General features: G+C 40.2%; 1 protein-coding gene across 1 annotated transcript; it reads right to left on the bottom strand.

Annotated features, from left to right (window-relative positions):
• Nucleotides 1-45: 45 nt before the first annotated feature.
• On the bottom strand, nucleotides 46-27827 carry espnla (espin like a). Its single transcript, XM_014999100.2, has 11 exons — nucleotides 27145-27827; nucleotides 25407-25597; nucleotides 20926-21112; nucleotides 20637-20819; nucleotides 20384-20515; nucleotides 8946-9095; nucleotides 8762-8873; nucleotides 8438-8610; nucleotides 7865-8029; nucleotides 3261-4219; nucleotides 46-834 (listed from the first exon to the last, which is right to left on the bottom strand). The coding sequence occupies exons 1-11, from the start codon at nucleotides 27436-27438 to the stop codon at nucleotides 303-305; spliced, it is 3078 nt and encodes a 1025-aa protein (XP_014854586.2). The 5' UTR covers nucleotides 27439-27827; the 3' UTR covers nucleotides 46-302.
• Between the last annotated feature and the right edge of the window lie 42 nt (nucleotides 27828-27869).

Raw genomic sequence — 27869 nt, 5'->3', positions numbered from 1 at the left:
TGATACCTGAGGTTTGATGTTAAGTAAATCAAATATTACACATACTTCTGAAATTTGTTGCTGTTTAATTGCTAAAGCACAGTGCAGTAAAAGTGTATAAAAATTGTACAAATTAGATCACATCCGACAATATTGAATAAAATTAAAGAAAACATGACATTAACTGTCGTAATTAAAGAAACCAGAAAAAAAGCTTCCTCTCTAAACTGCAGAACATATTCTTTAATAGAAACAAGTTATTTTATAAGTCATGTTACCTTTTTCTACAAAGCATAATATATTTTTTTAAAAGATACAGTAAACTACTCAAAATCAAAGATCTCTGCCTCTTTCTCTTTCCAAAAAGCAAAACTGCGATCGATGTACTGACATATTTCTTCATTGCTGAAACTGGAGATATCAGTTCCGCCGTAGAGCATGTTCTCATCAGGCGTAGGTGTTTGAACGATGACTTTAGGGACCTGTCTAACCTCTGGGAGGCTGGGTTTCACCACATTGGACGCGTCTTCAGATTCACTCACAGCGTTTCCAAAGAATTTCACTTTAATGTCCTCAAAGCCGTCCTTCCACTCACGGTTCCCAGCCTCAATGTCCTGCACGACGGCCTTGTGAAACTCTCTGATCGTCTCCCAGGGGAACGTCCCCAAATGGTCGAAAACTTCGAAGCACAGCAAGTGCCTCATTTTCCTCTCATCCACAGGGAGATCCAACTCCAAGATGTGAAAGTAGCCCAGCATGAAGAGATCCAGGGTCAGGCTGTCGTAGTCGACTGGCACCCCGTCCAGACGAGGTAGGAACTGCTCCGGGGAGAAGAGGGCCTTCTGCCTGTGGAGCCTGTGGAAAACATCACAAGATTGTTAAGAACTTATGAATGTTTGGTTTTTTTACATATAGTAGTGCTTATTTTTATATTGAATCAGTAATTTAACATAGGCATACTGCTTGTTTTCTAAAGGCATAGGTCGTGATTTCAAAATATTTTCTTTCTTACAGTAGATAAAAGTTGAAATGTGAGATTTACAGTCATATAAAGGATGATAAAATGATGAATGATAGATAGTACTATATTGGCCACCGTCAGCATGAAACTTGATCCGTTGCTTTCTCCAAATGGCTCAATATTAGATCAATTTCGGAGAAAATGAAAATGTGGAATAAATTTGCAGCCGTTAAACTCAATACATTAAAAAAAAAAAAAAAAAAAAAAAAAAAAAAACTTAGCAGCTGAGAGCATTTGTATTCCACATGGTGCCACATCTGTTTGTGTCTTTCTGAATTTCTGAACTTTGTTACACTGTAATCCAGCCAAATTCCCAAGATAACTGCTCCCACTTGAATATTTTTTTTATTATTATTATTATTTGCTGTCATCAGACAGTAAACCAATTCTGAAATGATGTCTGGAGAGCAGCCCGTAAAGACTGTATGTCAAATGCTACTACACCTCAAAAACCCTGATTTTTATATCACCCCAGGCCATTCTAACAAAATCACTATACTCATAAGTTAAAGATAACATGCGAGTCATAATTTGATCACTCAGACCCTCCTTCTGGTTAATAAACCACAAGATGTTTGCATGTGTGCTGCTCATTCATGCTGATGTCAACTGCTGTGTGGTTAAATGAATGTGCTGCTTTCTCAAACAAGACCACACAAGACATCACTGGCAACTGCACTCAAATGAAGGGAGCGAAGTTTTCTTTTTTTTTCTTTCCCCCCAAAATTGCTGATGTGTTACAAAACAAAAACAAAAACACATACAGCTAGATGCAGAAATGTCATGGTTAATTATTCTAAAAACGTTTAATGCGGTATCCTAAAAACTGTTTTGAAAGTTTGTCTTGTAGCAGAAGTAGCAGAACTACTACTTCTGCTAATACTGTTGCTGCTAATACTAATACTGCTGCTCATGACGATGCTACTGGTAATACTACTCACGCTGTTGCTAATACTGCTACTGCTGCTACTAATTCTACTGCTAATGCTGCTGCTAGTCCTGCTACTACTAATACAGATGTGGCTACTTATATATTACTATTAACACTGCTAATAGTTCTATTATTACTGCTATTAAGACTGCTACTAATACTATAATTACGAGTTCTGTTGCTACTAATTCTATTACTACTATTAGTAGTACTGCTCTGCTGCTACTAGTACTATTAATACTACTGCTGCTTTTACTACTACTACTGTTACTAATAGTAGTAGTACTCCAAGATTACTACTACAGCTACATTTATTTACCACAGAGCGCCACAGAAAGTCATTTCTGCCTGTTGCCATCAGGCTTTACAGTGGCAAAGTCTGTGCTAATTGATTCAATTTTTGTCTGCACTCATTTGTAGGTTATTTATTGATTAATTAATTTATTTACATCTAGTCATTTTGAACTTATCAATCTTAGGTATATATACTTTTTATTACCTATGATGGAGTAGCTTTAAATAAATAAGCAATTTCCCCTTGGGGATCAATAAAGTATATTCTATTCTATTCTATGTATTACCACAACTACTACTAATATTAACAAGGATAACAATTACAGTAATAATTTTGTCATTGTTGTTGAAGGTATTTTCTGCATCAATATGCACTCATATAAACTCGTGGATAAAAATGCATGTTGAGTGTACAACAATTGTTTCGATATCTCCAACAGTGTTTCAGCATATCCTCTAGGTGTCATCAAATGAGTGAATAACTAGAAACATGCAAGTCATGGGCCAGCCTTGGAGCTAGAGTAGGTATGTCAGATATTTGGGTGTATACATCCTTGAGATATGAAACCCCTGCCTATTCTGAACTATATGGAAAGACTAAAATAGACAGAAAAACCAGAAGAAGTCCCGTTTCCAGTTTACCTCCAGCCAAACATTTCGAAGAATGTATTCAGGGAAGAGCAGACCAAAACCTAACCTACTGGCCCACATGCAAAATGATGAGTGGTAAAAAAACAAACACTGCACATTACTGAGTGTGAACATTCCATCCCCAAAGGGAAACTTTGTGGTGGCAACATCATGCTGCAGGCATTTTCCATCTACTTCACAACTACCCACTTCTTCATGTCAGGCCATCTCATCAAGTCCTTGTGAAAAAGTTGCGCTTGTGGTTGTAATGTTACAAATATAAAAGAGTATACTTTTGCATTGGCCCATACCCAGTGCAGAAATGAAGAAGTGCTTAAGTACCGGTACCATTGTAGAATAATTTCTACTGAACACTGGGGATGTTTTTATGTCATCCAGCCTTACCTGCGTATCTGTCTGGAAGGGACACTGGAAATCATTTTCCTCCAGTTTCCCATCATCTTGTTGACGGCACTTCTCTGTTTAAAGAAATGGCCCAATGAACTGTTCATCATAACGGACTCATCATTTTCTGCGCTGCCTCTTTGACCAGAACCATACTCATCATGGCTCCCTGGGTTTCCGCTGCTCATCTTCCTTTCGACCGCATCCCTGCTCTTCAACGTCACTGCGTACGCAGACTTTTTCCAGTGACCTAAGAACAGGACCACTATGCGCTCCTTTCTAAGGCTGATTGTTTCCTGAACATCAGCGACACTCTCGTCATTGTCAATACCAGAGTCGCTGTTCTGGTCTGCTTCGGCAGCCGGTTTCAACTCTCTCAGCTGTTTGTCGAGGTGCGCATCGTCAAGCTGCGCGGACAGACAGAACGCGACACTCTCCTCTTGGTGATCCAACAAAGATGTGTTCTGTTTCTCGAAATTTGACCTCAAAGTCCTCACGGACACTCCGAATTGATGGATTTCGTCCTCGATGCTCTCCCTGCGCACCCTGTTGGAGATCTGTCTGTCTGGTGCCTGAGAAAACACAGTGATGAGTTCAGTGTTGGGCATTTTACAGTAGGGCTGGTCTGTCAGGTTGGTCATGAGCAGAGACATGCTTTTTACGATGCCTGAGATCCGGCCACACCACACAGGTAGTGGAACTTGGCTCTTGAAGTTCCTGAACTGGGTGTTGACAGTGATGTTGACTATGGGAGCTGGGAGGATGTGCCTGAGCTCCTCGGCGAGGCGGGCCAGCTCCAGCTCATAACCTGCGCAGTTCCTCTGAAGAGAGACGTTGGCAATCTGCTGCTCCAGATAGATGAGGTCATCCTCTGTCAGCAGCTCACCAGAGGGTCCCAGGATGGCATTGTGGGCTTGGGAGTACCTCCAGCTGACTTTGGCATATCTGCTCCCGCTTTCCTGTAAAAGAAGAGGCAAACAGCAGGCAGATGAATACAGGGGATATTATTATAACGCCCGTCAAACATTTTAAATGATTTGGCATGTGAGGGAAAACAGTAATGATACAGTAAAACGGCTATACAGCTCTCATCCAAACCTCAAAAATATGACTCGACTCACAATGCGTTATGTGTGAATGATTTGTTACGAGCAATTAAAAATAAACGGTGACTTTAATGTAGATGTAATGCAGATATAAAACAGCATTACAAAGTCACAGCACAATTTGTGCTTTTCTCATCATAGTATGAACAGGGTCAAAAGCTATTTGTTTAGGCGACGCAATGAGGAAGATTGAAACGACAGAGAAATCAAACATTACTAATAAAGGGATTAACGTGGTAAAACAGATGAAGTAGTAGTTGGAAATATTTCTCCTGGGGGCTAGACTTGTGTTTTGAATATCAGCGCTATATGAAGCGAAGACTGACAGTTGTCAGCAGATTTAAAGATTATCATGCACACTACTGACAATACTTGTGGCAGAAGTTTCTCATTTAGATTTAAGTACAGAAGTGGGTAAACCTGTCCAAGTTCAGTAAGAGGTCTTAAAATATATATATATATTTTTTTTTTTTCTTACCGCAGTAGCATATTCTCAAGCAATTTTTATTTTATGTTTCAAGAAACATCCGTAGGAGCAAAGTTATTAGTACTCATTCTGGAAATGCTTTGCACACAAAAACCCTTTTGCCAACAGGACAGCACGTACTCCCCTCCTATAGCATTTCACATAATGACATTCTGCAGCTCAAACCCAGAAATGTTCTGCAGGACTTAGATCTATGGACTGAGATTGAAATAGAATAAGCTTGATTTGATCTCCAACAACATACTACTTGTAATTTGACCAGATGTTTCTGAACGTTTGAAGGGCCGAAGGGCAGCTCTTTCTTAGCTCACTGGTAGAGTCCGCTAGACTGGATAAACTCAGTCAGTCTCATCTGACTAAAACAGAATTTGTCAGTAATTGATATAATTTGTAATACTGACAAATTATACAAACTATACATGTTTACATTTGTGATGGTGGGACACAAAAGGAGTTTTTTCTGTCATCACTCAACTAGGTGCCATGTTGTTGGCTATTGTGAAGACTTTGTGAAAAAATATTCAGCTACGTTTGGTTTAAGAGGATTGATAGGGGTACCAACTATAGTCGCAAATCACATTTCTTTCCCCCACTGAATAATTCAATTAAATGGCATAATGCTTTTTTTTATTTCCACTGTACATTTGGGCTACTGCAATGCAAAGGTAAATTCATTTAAAGGCTTCTTACACTGTTTTTCAGCGGTGTCAGTAAATTTGTCCACACCGATACATAAACATAGATCAGACTCAACAGTTAAAATCACTTTTTCTAGTTTTATATCTCAATTCCACGATGCAATGGCTACAATACTAGATTTAAAAAATATATATTTAGATATCACCAACAAAGACTCAAACAGAAGTTCTTTTAAGGGGCTCAAATTAAACAAAGGACACTGGTTTTTACTGAAATTGACAATTATTTCTGACTTTCTTTATATTTGGACAAAGATATCTTCACATATATACTGTAAAGATTTGCTTTGAGTTTCTGCTTTCTGTTGCAACAAGAACATACTTGAACATTTCCAGTCACTGCTGACCAGTTCTACCCATCAGGTTTGCCAAAGTTTAGACCACTCCAGCCATCATGACATCTCCAACTATAAATAATACACTGAGACTCATTTTTCCTAGCTTGACATGTAATGCAAAAAAAAAAAAATCGAGACTATGATAAAACGATTCCACTGAAAAGCAAATCTCTTGGGGAAGAAAGTTGCAGCAACCTGGTTGCATAACCACTGTTAATTAATACTTTGTTGAAGCCCGTTTGGATATGATTTCAGGATTCAGTTTTCTTTGGTAGGAGTCTGTCAGTATCCCACATCTAGACTTGAACAGAGAGCACTAATTGTGTGACCACAGAGATTTAGCTCTGTACCTTGGCTAGGCCGTTCCATAACTAACTTTACCTCTAATGAAATCCTTCTTTTGTGGATTTGGATGTATGCTTGGACTCGGTCATGCTGACAGTTATAGCCAGATCCCTGAAGGTTTTGGGTCTAAACTGATTGCTCAAAACTTTATCCATCTGAAGAAAAATTAGCTAATGTTAGGTTCAGGGGAAATGTCCGGGTTAGGCGGCATAAATCAACAGAAGTCCATGCAAGACCCAATTGCAGTGAGATAGGACCTTGTGTGTTTTTGTGTTAGATGCTGTGAAATTGATTATTTCACAGAAGGTATCAGTCCTCTTCTCCTGACAGATACCTTTGTACAATGTGATCATTTTGAACCTTTACAGCTTTTCTGTAGCTTATTGGTTAAGTCAAACAGTGAAAATGAGCGACTATCCAAAAAATATCCTTCTAAATGGCTGAACTTTATTTCAGGTTCATCTCATTTGCTATAATTGAAGCCAAGTGTGATCTAGACGGAATGTGAAAATAAAAATGGCTGAAATTAAAAATGGCTTCAACAGACCTTTAGCTTAAGGCTATAAAAAGCAAGGTTAGGACAGCATTTTATTTTTAACCAGGATGTGTACAGGATGTGTAAGAGCCACAGTTTGTGTTGTTACACAGGGGCGCCTGCAGCTGTATGGCTGTACGTACTGTCGTACCTTGAGATTTTCCTTTGACTAAAGAAAAGAAATATTATAGTTATTGCATTTTTTATTGTGTTTCCCCTTTGCTATTCAAAAGATTTTGGAATAAAATAAAAATTGTCTTTTGTCCCAAAATATTCTGGACGTAGCCCACATCTGCATGCGTCTGTGGATGTGAGCACATGTCCATCCTGAACCTAAATGTTATTGGTCAGTTTACTTTTACTTGGCGACTTGATGCTCTTTCTGTAAGTTAAATGTGATTATACAGTGACACCCCATTCCGTCTCCCTTGACCGACCGTGACACCTGCCGCTCTCTTCCCCAGCGTCACATTGCACTGGGAAAATTAAATTTGTCAAAAAGAGTAGAAATGAAGAAAACACTGTCGCTTCACCTCCGCCTCTGGAAGTCTCAGACACACCACCTGAACCGGCCATGCGCATTGCATTCCTATCATATCTGTGTGTGTGTGTGTGCGTGTGTGTGTGTGTGTGTGTGTGTGTGTGTGTGTTTGGTTTATGCGTGTCGGGGATGCGGCTGCATTCGTGTGGATTAGGTGCAATGATAGCTTTGTGCGTACCCTCCGATAGCATCCTGCAGGCGCCCCTGCTGTTACCTATTCTATCTCTAGAACCTTGCTGGTCCATCTCATAAGTATGTTTCATAAGTAATTTGTCTTTTGAAATTGATGAGCTGTTCTGACAAAACAACCACTGTTTTTCTAAGACAAGGCTCTTCTGCAGCAGTGTCTCATTTGCCACTTCCTAATTTAAACAAGCTAAATGTAAGCTAACCTTGCTTTATCAAAGAAGAAAAAGACCTTCTGAATAAAATAGATTTTTTGCTGATTGTGGACAATAGCATACCTCAATATCTGAACCATCAGTGTGAATGTTAGTAGCTTTTGAATTAAATAGAACTTATGAAGCACTAGTAGATGTGGGTGATGACGTTACCTTCCTCCTCTGGTCCTCTTCGTCCAGCAGCCGCGCCTGCAGTTGCCTCACCATGACCTGCCTCTTCCACTCAGCTATGGGCTGACCTGTCTCGTCGTGGGTGGGCACCAGATAGTCGATGTCTGACAGGTTAGCCTCCTCAGTGGGAAGGACCACCATCTTGCTCTGGCAAGAAAGCAAGAAAAATGGTAGGACGTGGCGCATAAACACCCTCATGAATCTATAATTCCTTCCAAGGAGCCAAGTTTTCCTGTAATCTATTGATAGGGGTTGCACCTTTCTCAAGTTGAATATGTGCCGAATGCCAAAAATAGCTACATCAGATTGTGTTTGCACAAAAATGTGTTACCCCCCCCCAAAAAAAACCTCTTAGCAAAAACACTTGTATATTTTGGCATGCACTGCAGTGTGTTATTAATAAAATTCAGATGGAAAACTTAAGTTTTAAATTTAAACTATCTAAATCAAAAGAATATCTCGCTCTTCATAAATAGGAAATAAATTTAGAAAATCCTGAGAGTAACAGGAGTGTGCTCAGATTATTTGAACTGTATAATAGAGCGGTGAACTTACCGCTTGTCCTGTAAAAACTCCCGACATCCCTGAGTCTTTCAGCGATTTAATGTTTTTCATGTCACCCAGGAGTTTTTTCTCAGCCAGCAGGTTCGTATCAGGAAACGCTGTCTTATCAGCCGAGGCACTTCTCTCACTCCCAGCTGCCTTGGATTGATTAAAACCTTTAATAACTGCAAGATAAATCAAATGTACTTCATGCTCTAATCACTTTTCATTGCAGATTAAACATAGACACTAAGTATTAAACAGTACCATTCCCCACACCCCCACTACTAGGCTCAAAGAGTTATTAAACAAGATAAAGAGAGATGTTTGCCGTACCAGATGCAGCGATCTGAACTTGCTCTAGTGTCCTTGCTGTGCTTCTCTCTGCAGCAGAAGGTAATGGAGGCTGAGGGTATCTAGCCTCTGGTGGCTCCTCACACTCAGGTTGCTTGAAAGATCAGGTTTTAGGTTGTTTTAATTTAGTAATTGCAAAAGAAATGGAAAGAACCTCAGTGTTTACCTTCAAACTATCCATGTGACTGTCTCTGCACTCCTCGCTCAGGCTCCCGTAGTAGTCCTCTTTGCTGCGTGAAAACAACACAGTCGGCTTCACCTTGATGTCCTCCTCTGCTGGAGCGAGAACCTCAATGGATCTGTCTGTCCACGACGCCTACACACATCAAACCATGAAAATATGGACAATCAGAAAACTACAATGTGGCTCAGATCATAAAGGTAAGGATTAGACTCTAGTCACTGCTGTTTGTTTATTGGGTTACACTAATATTAGGACATTATCTAAATATCTGACACAAAGATGAAAGATCAACTAAAGGTCCTATTAGCCAAATAATTTCTCTATTCTACAGCCTAACCTTTCAGATAGTGCTTCTGTAAAAAAATCCAAAACGCCTCTTTTTGTCTTTGTCTTTCTCTTTTAGAAATGTTTCGATCTGCTACTTGAGACTGGATTGCATATTATTTTTAAATGAAACCAGATTGTCTCTCTCTCTCTCTCTCACTAAACAATTGCCTCTGATTGTCTGCAGCAACCCTAGCAAGGAGCCACAATTTCTGCAGACAATTTCTGAAAATCACATCCTATTTTTGTGTGCAAGTGTTTCAGGCTGCATGCATTCATTTGTCAAGTTAATGACTCTGGGTTTTCCTACACAATTGTGCTACCGTTTAGAAAAATCTGCATAATAAGGGAGACAGTATTGACTGCTTCAGCTTCCTCTGAGTCATGTAGGATTGTTACAGTACTAAAATTTCCAACTCTAACAATAGTAAGAGAACTATTCTTGGTATTTTTAATACTGTAGCAACATTGGGTTTTTTCTGATAAAGCAATACAACTCTACTGAAGCATCTTTACAGCTGTTGTCTGACAGCTTTTACTACTCTGTGGCTTATGGGTTCATCTCTTGAGGACTGGTATAAGCTCATATTATCTATTTAGATATTAGCAAGTTGGTAGCTTCAATGCTGAGTTACGTCAGTCTGAGGTCCCCCGGCTAGCTTGGATCCCCCCACCCTCCTGCCCTTGTGAAACAAAAAAAATGCTGTTCCACTGTAACATGTTGAAATTTTATTAGAAAGAATCCTTTCAGAAAATGTTTCTACATTATTGAAACTGGCCATAAGTCTCAGCATTGCCAACAGGTAAAATATGTTTCTACATTTTAGCCTAACTTGGTGTAGCATTTTGCTCCAAACTGTATGAAACATCAACAGCATTACTGATGAAACTTGGAGCCGTTTCGCTGAACTTTAAAGCTACTATTTTTAAGTGCATGGTTTAGATTTTAACAGGGTATCAAACCTGGACTCAATATTGGCAAATGCTTATTATTAAATAACATGAGGGGAATCCTGATTAGGGTATTCAGTATGTATTCAATATTCCCAAGTGCCATCTGTTGACAATCTCAATCCAATCATGGTCTCCTTCTCTTGTCTTTTCATAACTAAAGCTCATTGATTGGGTTGATGACGTTAAGCATCAAGGTTAGGTATCTCATTATTAGACCTCAACGTTTCATTACTGAATACCCTGACATAATTATGGCTAGACAATTTGTTATTCAGAAGATCTAACAAACTGGTGAAATATGGAAGAAAAGAAAAAAAAAAGGAAAAAAAAAAACTGGCTCCAGCTGTCAGTGAAAATTTGTGTAGGCAGTTCTCTAATCAAGTGAAGTCAAATCTTGACAAAATTTGTGGTGGAGAAATGTGGGGAGATAGTTTTCTATTTCACTGGCTACCAAAAATAACATTAATCTGAACATTATTTCACTAAAACAAAGACCAAACGAAGGAGAAAGAGAAGAAGAAGAAGAAAATCTTCCCAGGCAAAGCAAAAGTTTAGGAGTCATAATGGAAGGTGCCATGTTAAGTCCTGCAGACATCCTCTGTAAAAGAAAAGAACAAAAGGAGTGTAGTAAGGGAGCGTGAATAAGTGGTGGCATTCACACCGCTCCGGGGAGGATGTAGGGTATATGGAAACATTTAGGCTCCGTTTAATGAACCTGCATTGTCTTAATGCGCTCCATACACAATGCAAATCAAATTCAGCTCTCTAAGGACATTATTAGCAACCAAAAACATCAAAGGCCCACCTAATATGCTGCTGCATGCTGTTGTGCTTTATGTCCAAGAGGTGGTCCTGCCATTTCCTCTCGCTCAGCACTTTGATGTGGAGCTACATAAAATATGCTGTGACACTGCTTAGGCGGAGAGACAAACTTCCCAGAAGTTGTGCAATCCACAAATAGATAAACAACATTATGGTCTGGGAAAAGGGTGGGGAGGAGGCCTTGTGACCCTTCTCGTAACGGTTCAATGTCCTGAAAGCAGCGCCTGAGCCGTGTGTGCGCGTTTAATTGGACTCGTTGGCCAGAAAACATTTGGTTTTCATCAGCAGTCCATCACAGTTGCCACGCAGCTACAGATAGCCTACAATTGGCTCGGAGCCACTCTGCCTCGGTCGAATAGAGAGAGAGAGACAGAGAGAGAGAGAGAGAGAGAGAGAGAGACCGCGATCTCCGCGGATTAACAGCCAAGAGTTAGGAAACAGTGCTGTCTCATTGTCTTGCATGCAGGAACAGTAATCTTCACTCCCAAAAGGGCGAGCCACATGAGAGCTTAAGTGTTTCAGAACACCATGTGTACTTAAAAGACACGACATGTAACGCAACGCTGGAGTCAGTCTTTTAAAGCAACCTGCTTCCATGTAAAAGTCGTCAAATTCCCGGTGATAAATTGCAACCTGGAATGTATACACTGGGTGTGCATTATACACAGACCACTATAGTGTAAATACATTCCCTCTCGCATGGCAGCTTGCGCTCAGGTTCCCTAAGCCGAGGTAAATGCTTGCGAGGCTAATAACTGACAATGTGTTTTGCCAACACTTACAACATTATTTGCATCTGTCACCGGGAGATGAATGAGAAATAAATTCAATTCATTACTTCTGCTTGCGATGGAAAACTCTAATCACTCTGGATGAAAATGTCGAATCTAAAAAAAAAAAAAAAAAAAAAAAAAAAGGTTACAGGGCTCAACAGGAAAGCAAAAGTCCACGCAAAAGTCAACAATCACAAAATAAAGTACAGCAATAAGCCTGTTGTATTAGTCATGCCTAACCGTAACAGGCAATAACTGATCAGAAAGTAGGCAAAGCGCTGCCAAGACATCTGCCAGTTCAGGCCTCGTGGACAGAGTGTACAAAACTTTCCTTTCATTTCAGAAAAATAATTACTCAGCCTGGCTAGTCACTTCCTACCGCTCGGAGAGAATGAGGGAAAATGAGACAAAAAAAAAAAAAAAAAAAAAAGCAAACTCACAGCGATCTACGGGGAATTTACCGACCTGACGCTGCTCTCCACACCGGCCGACAGCCTGTCAGGAACAAACTCAGGCGGCCCGGACGTCCGAGGGGGTCAGTCCCGCGCTGCCGACGTGACACTGCCTCATGACCTCGGACCACTTGTTTAAAACCCTCTCCAGCATCTCGACTGGTGGCCAAGACCCGTCAGGCAATAAACAATAAACCGATCGGAGAGTGGCGTTAATAATTAATCGGCGGGATTGGGTGGCTGGTAATGTCACTAATGCATGGACAGACAAATGGCCGTGTTGTAGCACGACGGGAAGTATCAGCGGAAGAGCAGCTGGAAAATAAGACATTTTATCCTCGCGCACTCAGGTGGTGTTTTTCCAACAGCTCCCGGATGAACACAAATACTCCACACTAAAGCGGGTAATGCTTATCCATCTGACCTTGTTTCAGCATTCCTAGTACTGCTGGCAATAGCATGTTGGGACAATTTATGTTTTATCACAGCAACTTGAATATAACTGACATTAAGTCAAGTTCAAACTACAAACCTTAGCATACTTTATCGAGATTTTGCACCAACTAGTCGGCCTTCACAAAAGAAAAATAATTTATTTCTATTCAGCCCCGTAACTCTAATACCCTTAAAAAAAATCCAGTGCACAACCAACCTGCCTTCAGAGGTTTTTGTGTCATCAAGGTTTCATTGATAAAAAGCAGTGCAGGTGAGAGAATCTGTTGCATATGCAATGGATGTTTGAACTGTTCACACACTTCACACATCTGGTCTAAAGTGGAATAAAGAAAGAAAGCCATCGTTGGAAGAAAGCAACATGAAGATCCAGTGGTAGTATGATAGAGGCCAGCTACCAAAATGGTGGTTGCCAACCATTTTCAGCCCACAGACTGACTGCTGTTGCAGAGGCTTGTGGAAGGAGAATTTCTGGTGAAATAGGTCCAAAAATAATGTGTTTGGCCAACATGCAAAGCTCAATGTGTGAGGGAATCCTAACATCATGCATCACCCTGGAAACAACATCCGCACAAAGAAAAATGATGATGGCCTCATCATCCTGTGAGGGCTCTATAATTTGTTGTAGCCATGTGTTGCATTGGCCCATCGCAACTTATTGTCTGCGATTCTGCTGCAGTTTTGAGGTCGCATTTCGGATCTTTGTTCTATTTCATGAAAAAAGGTTTGCACCAGGCTTCAGCTGTCACACAGATGGCCTCGCATTTTAATTGAAACTTTTACGATTCAATTAGCGACTGAATGATTGTCCAGCGTGTTTGGCTGCACAGCTCAAATCATCAGCCCAAATGCTTTCCAGTTGGTATGGGGTGTTCACATTAACATCTACTTTGGTTTTCTCCAAATGTGTTGCTGTCGAATCTGACCAAACATTTCCACTTTGGTTCCTGCGGTGTAGGTCTTGCGGTTTCTGAAGATGAAATGCGACACTTCCATGTTCTACTTCGATAATGAAAGCCTTTCTCCTGACAACCGCGCCAAACAAATCACACTTGATGACACTTTTTACGATTGTAAGAACAACATGCTAACCAGGGCCAAGTAAGGTCTGAGAGGAGATTCTTGTCTCTGCAGAGCGACTGATTCCAGATAGTATGAAAATGGCCTTTTGCACCAGTTTTTATTTATTTTTTTGTTGTCTTTCCATCTTGCGTTAACCCACAGCTGAATGTTGCAGTGCTGCATTCTGGCAAAACCTCTGATTCTATACATGTGTTTATGATTGGTGGTGATATGATGAAGTGCATCTGATTAGCAGCACCTGGCTGCTATTGACCCCAGATGGAAGCAGTAAGAGCTTTTAGAGTTAGGGATTTTGTAAACTACAACATGTAGCATGTTATGTGTGGTTGTCTTTGGCCGTTTGATTATACACAGAATTCAAAGACCTGACGAGAACCTGAAGAATTTGTCCTGAAAGGTTAAACATCACAGTGGAAAAGAAACTTTGCTTTTCTCTGTTCATGCTACAAAGCAAAGCGTGGTCGTATTTGGCTAAACGTTGAGTAAACGTGATGGAAAAACTGATCCAAGTGAAACTGATGTGAAACTTTAGAGCAAACAATGAGCATTCTGTCAGATTACGATCTCGGTGAATCTTGAATGAATCATGTGAATGTTGCGGTAACAAAGTCTTTGTCGTACGGAAATGTGAACCTGACTCTCTTCCAGTTCTTTTTTTTTTGTTCTGATTTATACATGTAATTGTATGAAAAGTCATTTCTGCATTGAATTAAATGAAATTTATAAAATACAAGTGTTTATAATACAAGTGTTTGCTACAGCCACAGATCTCAATGTGGTTTATTGGGTTTGTGTGTTTTGAATGCACGTTTGCTTTTTGAAGGAAAGGTAAAAAAAACTTATTTTCTTCTCATCTGACTAAATCGCCTTCTCCCCCATGTTTGCTCCACCACCTACAATACTTTGTGGCAAACTGAAAACAGTACTTCTGTTGGCTTTCTTTCAGCAATTACTTATTTCTTGCCACTCTTCCAAAAAGACTGTTTTTTTGTCATCAAAAGTCTCTTCCACCTGAGCTTTGGATCTCTGCCATTGTAAATCCTTCAGATTTACAACAGCCCTGTCAACTGCTTCTTTGATTAATGTTCTCCTTCATAGCCCATCATTTGGGGTAAAAGGTCATGTCTTGGTAGGTTTGAACTTGCATTCACCCCAGCCCTGTTTAGCTCACTGTCAAAAAAGTCCAGTTCGTTTGAGGAGGTGTGAATGCACAATGGAGCTCTAATGCAGACCAAAGAAGTGAACTCTGGTCCACCTAAAGGCTGCGGACTCGGTTCAGTTGAAGTAAACTCTGGCACAGTTTGAATGCATATAAGCAGGAAGTGGATTACAGTGCAAGGCATTCTGGGTCAACAGAGCCAAAATAAATGTGCAAGTCTAGCACTACTGGGAGAAGGTGCGAATTGTGAAGAAGGAAGTTGGTCTTTTTCTGAGGTTTTTCTTTGATTTGTTCAATAGTTGTTGCTGCAGCACCACCACAGGCGAGGAGGTAAAAATGTTTTTCGATTAGTATGGATCGTTTGACACAGTGTAGTGTGAAAGCAAACCTCGCCAGCTGGAAATGTAGCAAATGTTGCAATTTTGGTCCCTAATCAAACCAAATCTACCAAACTATCAGGTGTGAAAACATCCTAGAGGTATTGGAGTAAGTGGGTTGACTAAAACTGCGTCCTATATTTTTGTGTGAAGAAAAGCTTCATACTGCTGCTGATGTTTATCTGATTGGAGCCGTTGATGAGATGCAATCTCAGGACAGACAGGGCAGATTCTAACATGAACGTATACAGACAACTCTCTGTTGTTTCTGTCTCCATATTTAGAGATGCACTGCAAAAACACAAAATCTTACCAAGTAGTTTTGGTCCAGATTCTAGTGCAAATAGTACACTTGAGTAAAAAAATAGGAGCTTGTTTTCAGACAATAATGAATAGTTACTTGTAAGTTAATGTTGTCCTTTTTCAAGTGTACTAAGATATTTAAACAAGAAACTAGACCACAAATACTTGGTGTGATTTTGTGGTTTTGCAGTGTTGCGCCAAAATGAGATCTGCCACCTTCTGAAGCATTAGAGTCGGCTCCCTTCATATCACAGAGTCAAACCCGCCGTCTATTACTTAAAGGTCCGCAGTCAAGACGACCTCTTTGTTAACATCAAGCTTTTGTATCCACTTCAACCAACACACAGCCAAGAAACACGATACACCCTACAGTCTACCAACTACACACAGTCCCCAGAGGTGACAATCATAACACTTCCAAGTCAATGGAATAAAAAAAGAAAGAAGAACACATGACACAGAGGATCAGACGAGCGTTTGAAGTCGATGGCATCCTGCTCTCCTTGGTACTCTGAGGGATTGAGTTGCTGGTTCCAGGCATCAGAGCGGTGAAAACACTGAAACATAAACCGGCAGATCCCGTATCAGGCTCGGCCCCTGGGCCCTCCACCTGAGCCGCAGGAGAGTGGTAACCGATAGGCCCTCAGGTAGCAGCGACTCCGACCGCCTCTGACGCCACAGCGGCCCCTGTGCTAATTAGCTCCCATTGTTTATATGGGGGGGTGGTGAATTGTTTGTGAATTGGAGCCACGGCAGCCACGCCTCACTGATTCCCCATCATCATCATCCTCTTCACGGAGGAGTGCTAACCTTCTCAGCTGACTTATTTATGGATTCCTTTGGAGTGCACCTGTGGTTACTGTGTGCCTTTCCACAGTGTTTGATGTTTTTAAATTTTGTTAAAGCAAGTTTTTTAAAACGTCACCGTCAATCTGCAAATTTGACTTTCACTGATGCGTGGAGAGAAGAAAGTCACTCTTGTCCATTGAAACAAAGATTGAACTTTTTGACCCGCTGAGCACACAACTGACTGCACCATCGTGCTGTACGGACAATTTTTTTTTCTTGAGATGGGACAGGCAAAAGTATACAATTGGTTCTTCTTTGCATTCATCAAACGGACAAAATCGCAACAAAATACTTTGACGTTTGAACTTGAAACACGAGGAAATGAGGAAAAAGCTCCCGAGATGTGAATACTTTTGCAAGCATATCGCTGTGGGGATTGAAGGACACTGTTCTAAATCAGGGCAACGAGCTGCAACCTTGATGTCATAATTGGTTGTAATCCTCCGTTCGAATTCATCGTCAGCATTTAGAAAGAAATACGAATCTCACGTCAAGCTGTTACCACTAAAATATTCATCTCATTAACAAGCGTTGTGCTTCCCGCACACCAGAGCTAATCCCATAAAGCCCTCTGAGGCAAACGGAGAGGAATGGATCTCCTCCTGATCACACGCCATTGTGGCCTGTAATGCCTTATTAAACACAAAAGCCTTCATCCTTCATTCTCTTAGAGCTCTTAAACCGAGAGCAGCGCAATCAAGCAGAGTGGAAGGGAGCAGTTCAGCGGAGTGACAGGCCGGGCCCGAATCAAATGCATGTTACAAATTAAGAAAATGATTCACGGAGGCTTCAAGACTTTCCAGATGTTTGCTGTTGACCGGCCTCTCCCCACCACCATTCCCCGTTCGGAGCGCTGATTTGTTTCACGTCGAAGCCAAAGAAGACTCAGGTGAAGGACGGGAAGCAGAATCAGATTGCAGTTAGCCTAGCATTTCAGCTATTGGCAGCTGTTTCTGTTGGATGCTGGGTGGGGGCGCTAAGGGGCGAAAGATTTTTTACACTTACAAATTTAAGGATTTTTTTTTCTAGTGATAATCCTGTTCTCCAGTTGTACTCGGAGCTGGGAAATTCAGACTTTGCCAATTAAAAAAAAACAAAAATCAAAAATCAACTGAAACACCCTCCAAAGTCAGATTTCCCACTGGGAAACTGCAAGCAACTGACTATCTCCAGTTAGGACTTATAAGGCAGCTTTTCAATATGGCCGCTCCTCACATCAACAGTTGTAAACTGTGGAGGAAACGTGTTTGTTTCACAAGACACACATGGAAGAGAGCGTCTGAAATCAATGTTACAGACAGCGCCTGTTACTCTCAACTGAACACATTAAAGGTAGTGTTTGCTTATGGAAAATAAAGCAAACACTTTATTTTCCATAAAATAAAGTGTTTTATTTTATGGAAATGTTTGTTTGTAAAAGCTACAAACAAGAATTGTTTGTAGCTTTTACAAACAATGTTCGTAAAAGCTGCTGCTAACAGTGTTTATGGGTGTCACCATGTTGAAACCATGTCTTCTTAACCAGAACACCTCAGGTCTGATGTCAAACCCAGCCCAGAGTTCCCATTTCCCAGGTAACTGGATCGCAGAATTAGGTAATCAGTGTAATATCCAGTTTGGAAAGTTGCAAAATGTCTCTAGTTCAGTCAGGTCAAAAGATGCTCTATGACGTTGGGATTTGGTAACAGTGGAGGTCACTGGAGTACAGCGACCTCGCCATCATTTACAACACACCAGTTTCAGGCGATTGGAGCTTTGTGACACAATGCATCAGCCTGGTGGAAGAAGCTATCAGAAGATGTGTGCACTGCAGTCAGAAAGAGCTGGACATGGTCAGCGACAAAACTCAGGTAGGCTGTGGGTGTCAGGTGACCTCTGAGGTCAACAAGCCCCTCGCTGGATATCGTCTCTCTTTTTCAGTTCTCTGTAAGCCTGAGAGATGATTGTGAGCATAAGTCTCTACAGATCAGGGGTTTGTTCAGACCAGCCCATGACATGCGTGTGCATAAACAAGTATGTTTATACACAACATACTTGGGCTGACCAGCAGACAGATGTAGGACCAACACGATGTGCCCACTGGATTAAAACAAGATCAACTTGCTCAAACTTGCTAAAAAAATCAGTTGTTTCTTCTATACACAGTAATTTTGACAAGATGAAGTATAATTATTACATTTCCAATAAAAGTGTTACAATTGTGTATCTGAGAATATGTCTGCGTATTACATCCCTTTTATTGCAGAAGACGCACTTTGGTTTCCTGACAAACACTATGTGCCCTTCAGACAGATGAATTTTGATGGATTGACAGCTAAAAAACTATAGATTTTATTATCTAGTTTTCAATACTTGCATCACGTGTAAACATTTATGAGATGTTATCGCTATCCATTCAACACCCACACCAGTCTACAGTGGGTTCTCAGTTCAAACTCCAGGAAGTCATCTTCAACATGTCCAGATTCCTAAATGCATTGGCACGTGATTGGCTGAGTTGCTGCTTTTGCTAAGAAGCAATTGAACAGTCGTACCTAATAAAGCGATTAGTGTGTGTCTCAATTAAAAGTATTTTACATATTAGAATGTGTCATCCAATGGATCCCAATCATTTTGTTTGATATTCCTTCAAATCCCCTCAGAAAGCAGCAGAAGGGCAACAGTCTAATATTTCTGTTTACCAACAGCAAGCAACTTTACTGAATAAAGAACAATCTTGTTTTAACCAAAAATACATGACACTCGGCCTGTCACAATAAACAATGAACCAGTTACTGGCATGATACACTATAAGATACTCAATCATTTTCATTTGCAAAATATTTATCGTTTTTCTCTTTTCACCAAAAACTGAGAGATAAAAGTCGTCAGTCTGGTGCTTAGGTCGCAACTAGCCCTTTTTTTGAAAGATAATTTCATTTAACAGAGATTTCATAATTGATTTTATTTGCTGTTTCTGTTGTTTTCTCTATTTGTTTTGGATCAATCAGACCAATCAGAATGGAAAGGTTATTGATTCTGGAGGATGCGTTCTTGCATCATTGTGCATCATTGTGCCATTATTACTATTATATTACTTGAAAATGGTCTCAAAACAACAATATAATTGTTTATCACAATAAACGATATTTATCGCAACAAATAATGCGTCTAGCAAAATTTGTTATCGTGACAGGCCCACATGAGACGCACCTACAGTTTATGTTAAAGTGAGACTTCTTGCTTCATTGTTATTTTCCATCTGCTGAGCATGATGTGCCATTTGAAGGTCAAGTTAAGATACAGTAGTCTTTGTATATTAACCTGGTCTAACATACATGTGCATACTGTAAGTGTCGGTTTCATTAGTTTTACTTAGAAAAATATTTGGGAAGGTGTACAGTTGAATTTCTTATTTTGCAAATATGTTTTATATATATATATATATATATATATATATATATATATATATATATATATATATATATATATATACATATATATATATATATATATATATACATATATATATATATATATATATATATATATATATGTATTAATGTTTAATTTAGCCTTAAGAATTTGCACAACATAATTTTTTAAATAATTTTGAATCAATTATTCAAAATGATTACATCACTTTGAATAATTAAATCATGATCTCAAATCATGTACCCTGTACTTACCAAGAACTTGTTTAATCTTACACAAGTATTTTTTTTTCGTATACTACTTTGTACATTTACTTGAGTAAAAATATGGTGATACATTTTTGGCGACTCTGCCAAATGGAGAGTTGCAAATGGAAACGCAGTTTATGTTTAAAAACATAAATTAGGCAAAGGAAATGTAGCTGCGCCGAAATCCGCAGCTGACCCAGAAAGCTTACGTTCTTCTCTATGGCACGAAGGTACCTGGCACATTCAGAGTGCCCGTTGTACTCTGCTAAGTCTGCTGCTGTGAACCCATCAATATCCTCCTCTGTGGGGTTCGCTCCGTTGGCCAACAGGATCTTACAGCTCTGAGAAATCAAATGAGACGACGTCAGCAGAGAAGAAAATAACAATACAAATAAAACTGCTTGTTTTTCCCTCCCTCCCTTTTAAATTGTGCCAACAAATAAATAAACAGCTTAGTCTAACTTCCAGCTCCCCGTTCTCTGCAGCATCATGAAGAGGGGTCCCTCCCCAGAAATCTCTGATGACTTTAGAACCCACGTGGAGCAGCTTCTCCAAGATGCAATGGTGCCCCCTGCTGGCGGCAAAGTGCATAGCAGTTGCTCCTTCCCTGTCTTGGCAGGACAAACCCACGTCGGTGTAGGTCACCTGAATTAGAAAATTCACAAAAACGCAGCTCAGACCAAACCAGCAGCAGCAGCAACAACAACAAGGACCTCTTCAGAGAATGGTCAGAGAAATCCCCAGCACTGACCAGCCAGTCCACGACAGCCTGGCGGCCCATGTGAGCAGCAGCGTGAAGGCACGTCATGCCGTCGTAGGCCGTCAAGTGAACGTCGGCCCCGCGGTCTGTCACAAGGTACTGGGCCACGTGCAGGTGCCCCTCCTGGCAGGCCAGGTACAACGGCGTGGCCCCTGTGGCCGTCTGCCGGTTCACACACCTGCAGCCAGAACACGGACAGAGAGGTTACTGCAGCAACAGGAACCAAATACTATCATGAAAATTACAAATGTATGCTTTTCGTAGAAGTAAAGTGAATTAAAGAGACAGAAGTACTATGTTTAGGTGCTTCACAAATGGAAAAACTGATGGGATTCAGGCTGGGAGTACAGATATCAACGTATGTGCTCCAAATGTATCATTTATCGTGATACATTTCTTGTCATGAGAAGAATGTTGATTTATTGTTGTCACAATAAATTTCAGTTAATGATTATTGTCAGTATTGTTAGTGGTACTATTCTCTCCACTGTTTGTTCAATAAAAGCATCAAAAAGTACCAATAAATGTGAAAAAACAGTTACCGTGTGAAGCTTAGTGATACAAATCACACTTCTCTATGAGAGAAGTGAGATTTGTAGAAATGTTTTTCAAAAGCACCATTTGTTTGTGACAGTCATACATTTACCTAAAAAAAATCGAATGACTAGTTCTTATCGTCACGTTTAGCGTAATCACAAAAGTATCGCAAAATATCATGAGAAAACTTTCCACTCTAAATCCATGCATCTATTTTTAATAGATGGGGAGATCATCCTAAAATATCCCTTTTGTGTTCAGTAAACTCTGTGGTCCATCATTACAGGCTTTTAGAGGATGAGGATTGGAGGGTAGCAAAGGGAACCATGATGTAAAAAGCCTTCAAATAAATTTAGCAGGATCATGATCTCAAACTAAACACAAGGTAAGGTAATTTTATTTATATAGCACATTTTCAGCAACAAGGCTGTTCAAAGTGCTTTGCATGAATTACAAGGAAATACAACAAAACAACAAACCAAAGAAAAGAGCAGAAGAAGAAAAAAGAAAACAAAAAAGCATAGTCCCATGATTAAGAATGAGTAGTCTGTGATTAATAAACTAGTAGAGATTCTTGTTCTGATAATGTTGATCTAAAGTAATGAGTGTTTTCTCTAGATAAACTAATAAGAGTTTGTCTGGATTCTAAGTTTGTTCTCATTCCTGCTCTGGTTGAGTGACATTCTCTGGATCTACTTCACTCTAAAGGTTTGATTCATGTTCTGGGTTGAGTGAAGTATGCAAACTAAATGTTCCTGTTCTGGGTTGCTAAGCAGAATGAGAATCACATAATCACAATAGTGATAGTAATAAAATCCAAGTCTAATTTTCACTACATTTATTCAGTGGTAAGAAAAGCTCAAGTGAAAATAAATAAATAAATAAATAAATAAAAGATCACCAATAAAGCAGTCATATAACTATCATAAAACTCAATCATTTTCAATAAAAACATTTTAAAAATGTGTTTAGAGCTTCTTGGAACTTCTAATTCTGTTTCTCTGGGGTATAAATATGATGTGACACAGAGGCCCATTTCTCTGGCCACAAGGCTGGATAAAGAGCCATATTTATGTTGCCACCACACAGAGCAGGAAGGCAAGGGAGGGGCAAAAATCTCACAGTTAGAGAACCGCAGCAAAGAGTGGCACGTTGGAGTCACCAAGTCTACCTAATAACCATTAAATGCTATCTACATGCCAGCTACTTGGAGGGATGCCAGAAAAAAACAACATTTTCTGTCCTAGCATTAAAAAGGTGGCCGTGTTCAGTTTGCCAAACTCCATTGAGCTTTAACTGAATTCATGTGCTTTGGTCATATGAGACTGAGATTGAGTTTTCAGGAACAAACACAAATGGGTGTTTGGTTAATGGTTTGAAGCAAAACGTCATCATTGAGACTTGTGCAAAAATAAGGGTTTGGCCAAATCGACATGGAAGCTGATGAAAAGACACAAAACAATCTTCTGTTTTCACAGTCATGTCAGAACACAGACTTAAACCCTAGAGACTGAGAGTAACAGAACATAGGAGAGGAGTCTGAAGTCCTGGGATTGTTCAAAGACAAATGGTCAAAAACTCCTCTCTGTGTAAGCTACAGTCATTTAACATTTAATAAAATACATCTTCCAGAACAATTTTGCCACTGGTCATTTACCAAAAGCGGTGTTATGTTAGCATAAACCTTTTCCCCACTAAATAAATATACTCAGATATATTTAAAGTTAAAGTTGTGCTATGTAAATTTAAAAAAATGTTATATATGTATATCTTTTTTTTTCTACATATTTGTTAAAACTATCACTCTGTTGTGATAGTATTATATATGTGACAGATAATCTGTGAAAAGCTCCTCTGCCTTCTCCCTCTGGTTCTGTTGTGATCTCAACCAATACACAGCTCTGTCAGAAACTCAGAAATATGCTCAGGCTAGTTAGCTTGGCTAGCCTGACAGCAGAGAAACGTTTTCCTAAGTGGTTTCTTCGCCATTAGCACATTTAGCAGCGTGTACCTGTTGATTGACAGCACAAAGTCCTTCCTCCTGGCTCTGATTGGTTGTTTCTGACCGGGAGCGGCGCAATAATACAGATTATTTGTCTCATATTATACTGTTAAGACATGGTGACAGTTTTAACAAATATGTATTTTTGTAAAAGTTATCTACTGCAGCTATCAAGGTTGGAGTTACATGTTTCATTGTGAGATCAGGCTACTGCAACGAGATGAATACACTGTAAGGCTCTGACTCATCTTTATTCAGCAACTGTGCTCAATTATTCATCAACAAAAGCAAAGTGATGTTTGGTAAAGAAAACAACAGGGATTCAAAGTGTGAGGATGAACTTCATTAATCAGCATGCTTTTAAAGTAGCCATACAGATGACTCCACATCGGATGACTGGACTTAAATCAGACTTTTATGTTTCTACAAAAGGCTTTGCAGAAAGGAGTCAATATGGAGGTCATGGTGTGACTCTGTAGTGAATTGTTTAAAAAAAAGGGGGGAAAGTTATCCTCCAACCTGCCACCTCACAGCAGCAGCCTCTCTCTCTCTCTCTCTCTCTCTCCTGAAACTCGTCCTTTCACTTCATCAGTTGGACCTGACGACAGGCTATCACCCGCTGGGGTCACTGGGAGGTCACTTCCACTGAAACAGAGCACGGCTCAGTGTGAGCTGCACTCTCATCCTGCCTTCTGAAAAGCCATTGGAGGTTTGAGCTCTAAATACTGAGTTTCAGCTTTTTAAACCAGTGGAAGGACAGACGATCATTTCCAAGGCACTTAAACAGGTTTGGTAATGAGGATATTTAGAAATAATTGGTGAAAAATCTAATTTTTACACCATTTAAAAAATGAAAGAATAACACTCTGGGAGTTAAAAATGCTTTAACTAAGACTTTAGCTGATAATAGCACTAAAACAAGTCACATTATTACTATTTGTATATATAATGCTTGAAGAAAACAGGATAAGAATAAATGTCTCAAAAAACAATCTGTGTTGACCTTCCAGCTATGCTAAAAACTTCAGGATCCCTTATTTGTATGAATCACATTTGTATATTTTCTATGAGCTGCTATAACATTTGAAACATTCATCTAGTTAGTTTTTAGTTTACAGATTTCCCACAAATTATGAAAACAACAAAATGCCGAGGTTGGATCCGGTTGGACAGTCCAGTAGAGAGGTTAATGGACTGGAACGGCCTCCATTACAGAGGTAACACTTTATTTGAAGGGCTGTGCATAAGACTGACGACTCTGTAATAAACATGGAACATGAACATGAAGAAGTCTTCATGAATGAAGACTTCATGAACTTCATGTCTTTTTTTTTTCTTTTCAGTTAAATACAAAAGACACTTTTATTGAAAAGTTGCATTAAAAGTCCATTTAAAGTGTCAACGTTGCATTAAAAGTATCACTATTTACCAAATAACACTTCATGAGAGCAGTCATAAATATTCATGAAGACTCCTTCATGTTCATGTCATGTTTATGACAGTGTTATGTTAGTCTTACGCACAACCCTTCAACTAAAGTGTTACCCAAACAGACACTTTAAATCACATTAAAGTTTGAAATTTCCCTAAATTTGGTTGTGAAAATTGTAGAAAAAAAAGTGATGCTTGTCCCAGTTTGAGAACACCAGGTCAAGGGTCAGTGGCTGAACTACGAGGGGCTAGAGGCTAATGCATCAAAGAATTTGATCTCAACAAATCCATGTTTAGAAAGCTTTGTTGTTTACTAATGCACATTTATATCTTTTAAATCCTGGAATGAGGATTTTTTTGGGGGAAAATCATTCTACATTTTTTTTCTCCCCAGAATTATCAAGATTGCAACAGGGTCCTGGATTTCCACAAGTCTTTCAACGCCTTGTTAAAGTCTGGACCACAGACTGCTGCAGCGTGGTTGGAAACACACAATCCTCACCTGGGCGCCTCCTGGAGGAGAAGCTGGAGACAGGTGAGACCCCCATTGGCTGCAGCGTAGTGAGCTGGTACCGCTCCACAGGTTGTCTGAGCAGTGGCCACTCCTCCAACCGACAGGAGCCACTCAGTCACCTCCACACGGCCAAACCGAGCTGCCAGGTGAAGAGCCGTGGCTCCCGCCGCGTCGCCGTCCTGGAAAAGAGTCACAGAGACCTGCTGAAGAAGACGCAGGCCAAACTAGATCACTGAGGCAAACCGCTCCCCAATATCAGCTCAAAACTACAACAGATAAAAGGATCGGAGGATGTGCTGCTTTCCAGAGCTGCAGCACAAAATGTTATTACTGTTAATAAGCATATAATTAGATCTTAATTTGAGTCGATACAGTTCCTAATTCTGGAGGAAAAGAAACAAATAAAAACTTAACTGTGCAGTCGTTAAGAATGTTTAGGAGGTGGCTTTGCACCCGACATCTGGAAATAATTTCGACTTGCTACTGCTGCAAGTGGATCCACAGGAAGTCAACACATATTACACAAACAGCTAGTAATACATTAAAAAATAAATAAAAGTTCATGTACAGTACTGATTAAAACCTGCAGCCACGAAACGGCTCTTTAGGATACAAGTATTGAAACGAACAATCAAGTACAAAAACAATATAACGACATGTTAAGGTTCCATGTAAGTTATTAGAATCGTGTCTCTGACCAACACAAAATTCAAATATGGTTTTCAAAGATTTTTACAAACAAAAGTCTAAAAAAAACTTAGAACTCCTAGCAGCTTCACTGTCCCCACTGATGATCAAATAATGCACTGGGTGACTTAATTTAGAAATTAGGTGACTTCTGAAGACAAGTGGTCGTACTAGTTTTAATTTAGGGGGATCAGAGTAAGGCTGAATACATATGGAAGCTACACTTCCATTGCTTTGTGTTGGCCTGTTAAAGAAAATCTGAATAGAAAATGTTCTACTGACGTGACAAAATGTAAAAAAGTTTCAACTGAATAATTTTACAATGCACTTCGTGTCAAGGAATAAGATTAAGGATATGACCATAATTTACATTTGAAGTTAACTGAAATTAACATTTATAAACACACACAGCTATTGATATGGTAATTAATGCATTCAATGGGTAACACAAAATTTAAAAAGCTAGCTTTTTGTAACTTTAAAAACATTAACAAAAGCTGTAAGTTTTCATGTAGCATTTACTGATCAGTTCAAGTGGAACTAGGAATAGTAAAAAAAAAAATTAACTGAGCAGAGAAGCATTTAGCTTACAGCATCCATCTGGATGACATGTGTAAGATTAAACCACACCGTGACCTCTGGCTCCCGGGTCATGACCTTCACCAGCTTCATCACATCAGGCCTTGACCTAACCTGCCTGAGGAAGCCCAACCAAATCATGACAGTAAACTCGTCTCATGCTAACACAGGACACTACCTGAGCTTTTAGGGGTAGCAGGCCTTCAGTCACACACATTTAACTAGGTAGCAATGACACAGAGAGGCGCCTAATCAGTGTTTTTCAGTTATTGATCATATCCTTCACACAACTGCTAAATAGAGAACTAGAAATTACTTTTCCACCATAACTTCGGCGGCCCCTTTAGCGCAGCGTCCCTATGAGCATGTAACTCATACCCACTTTTTGGCGCCGCTGCCTGAAGCTCATACTTAATTCCTCTTCATGTCTTTTCTTTCTAAATACTAAAACTAGACATACCTCAACGCTGCATCCTCCTCGCTCCACGAGCCACTGCAGCTCCCGGATGTTACCAGTAGCTGCCGCATCGTGCGCCGCCGTGGCCCCGTTTGAGGCTCGTGAGCCCGCAGGAAGCCCGAGGTCGCTCACCAGGAGCTGCAGGCAGTCCAGACGTCCACACCTAGCGGCGTGGTGAACCGGGCCCGCGCCTTGGGCATCGCAGATAGCAGGTGAGAGCTGACCGGAAGATGCTAGACTCCTCAGAGCGGTGAGGTCTGCGTCTCGAGCCGCCTGGATGGCCCGATGCAGCACCATGCTCAGCTTCTTAACGTGGAATATGGCAAGTTTCCCGGAGCACCGTGAGACACCATCACATGATGATTAAAAAAAAAAAAAAACACGACATGCTCTCCTCGTCTCCTCCTGAGCCTGGAAAGTGACACCCTGGCAGCAGCCAGCTGGCTGGCAGGGCTACTGGGGTGATGGAGGCGGGTGGGGGCGATAGAAGAGTAATGAAAGACGGCTGGAGGTGCAGCGCGCGCGGCCTTCTGTTTTGTGTGGCGGCGGCCATATGCTGGAGCACGCTTCAGTGGAGATGGGGTAGCCGAGGCAGCACGGAAACTTAAGTAACGGGAGAAGTCAGGATTACAATGAGGGTTTTTAAGGGTTATTTTAAAAATTCATCACAGCGTTGGAATTATGAACACAGGTGACCCATCTGGAATGGCGGAGTCTACATTAAATAT

The sequence above is a fragment of the Poecilia mexicana genome, unplaced genomic scaffold (genome assembly GCF_051168715.1).
Source record: "Poecilia mexicana isolate PSO_F unplaced genomic scaffold, ASM5116871v1 scaffold_4, whole genome shotgun sequence".
Taxonomy (NCBI): domain Eukaryota; kingdom Metazoa; phylum Chordata; class Actinopteri; order Cyprinodontiformes; family Poeciliidae; genus Poecilia; species Poecilia mexicana.
This window is presented reverse-complemented; position numbering and strand designations above follow the sequence as displayed.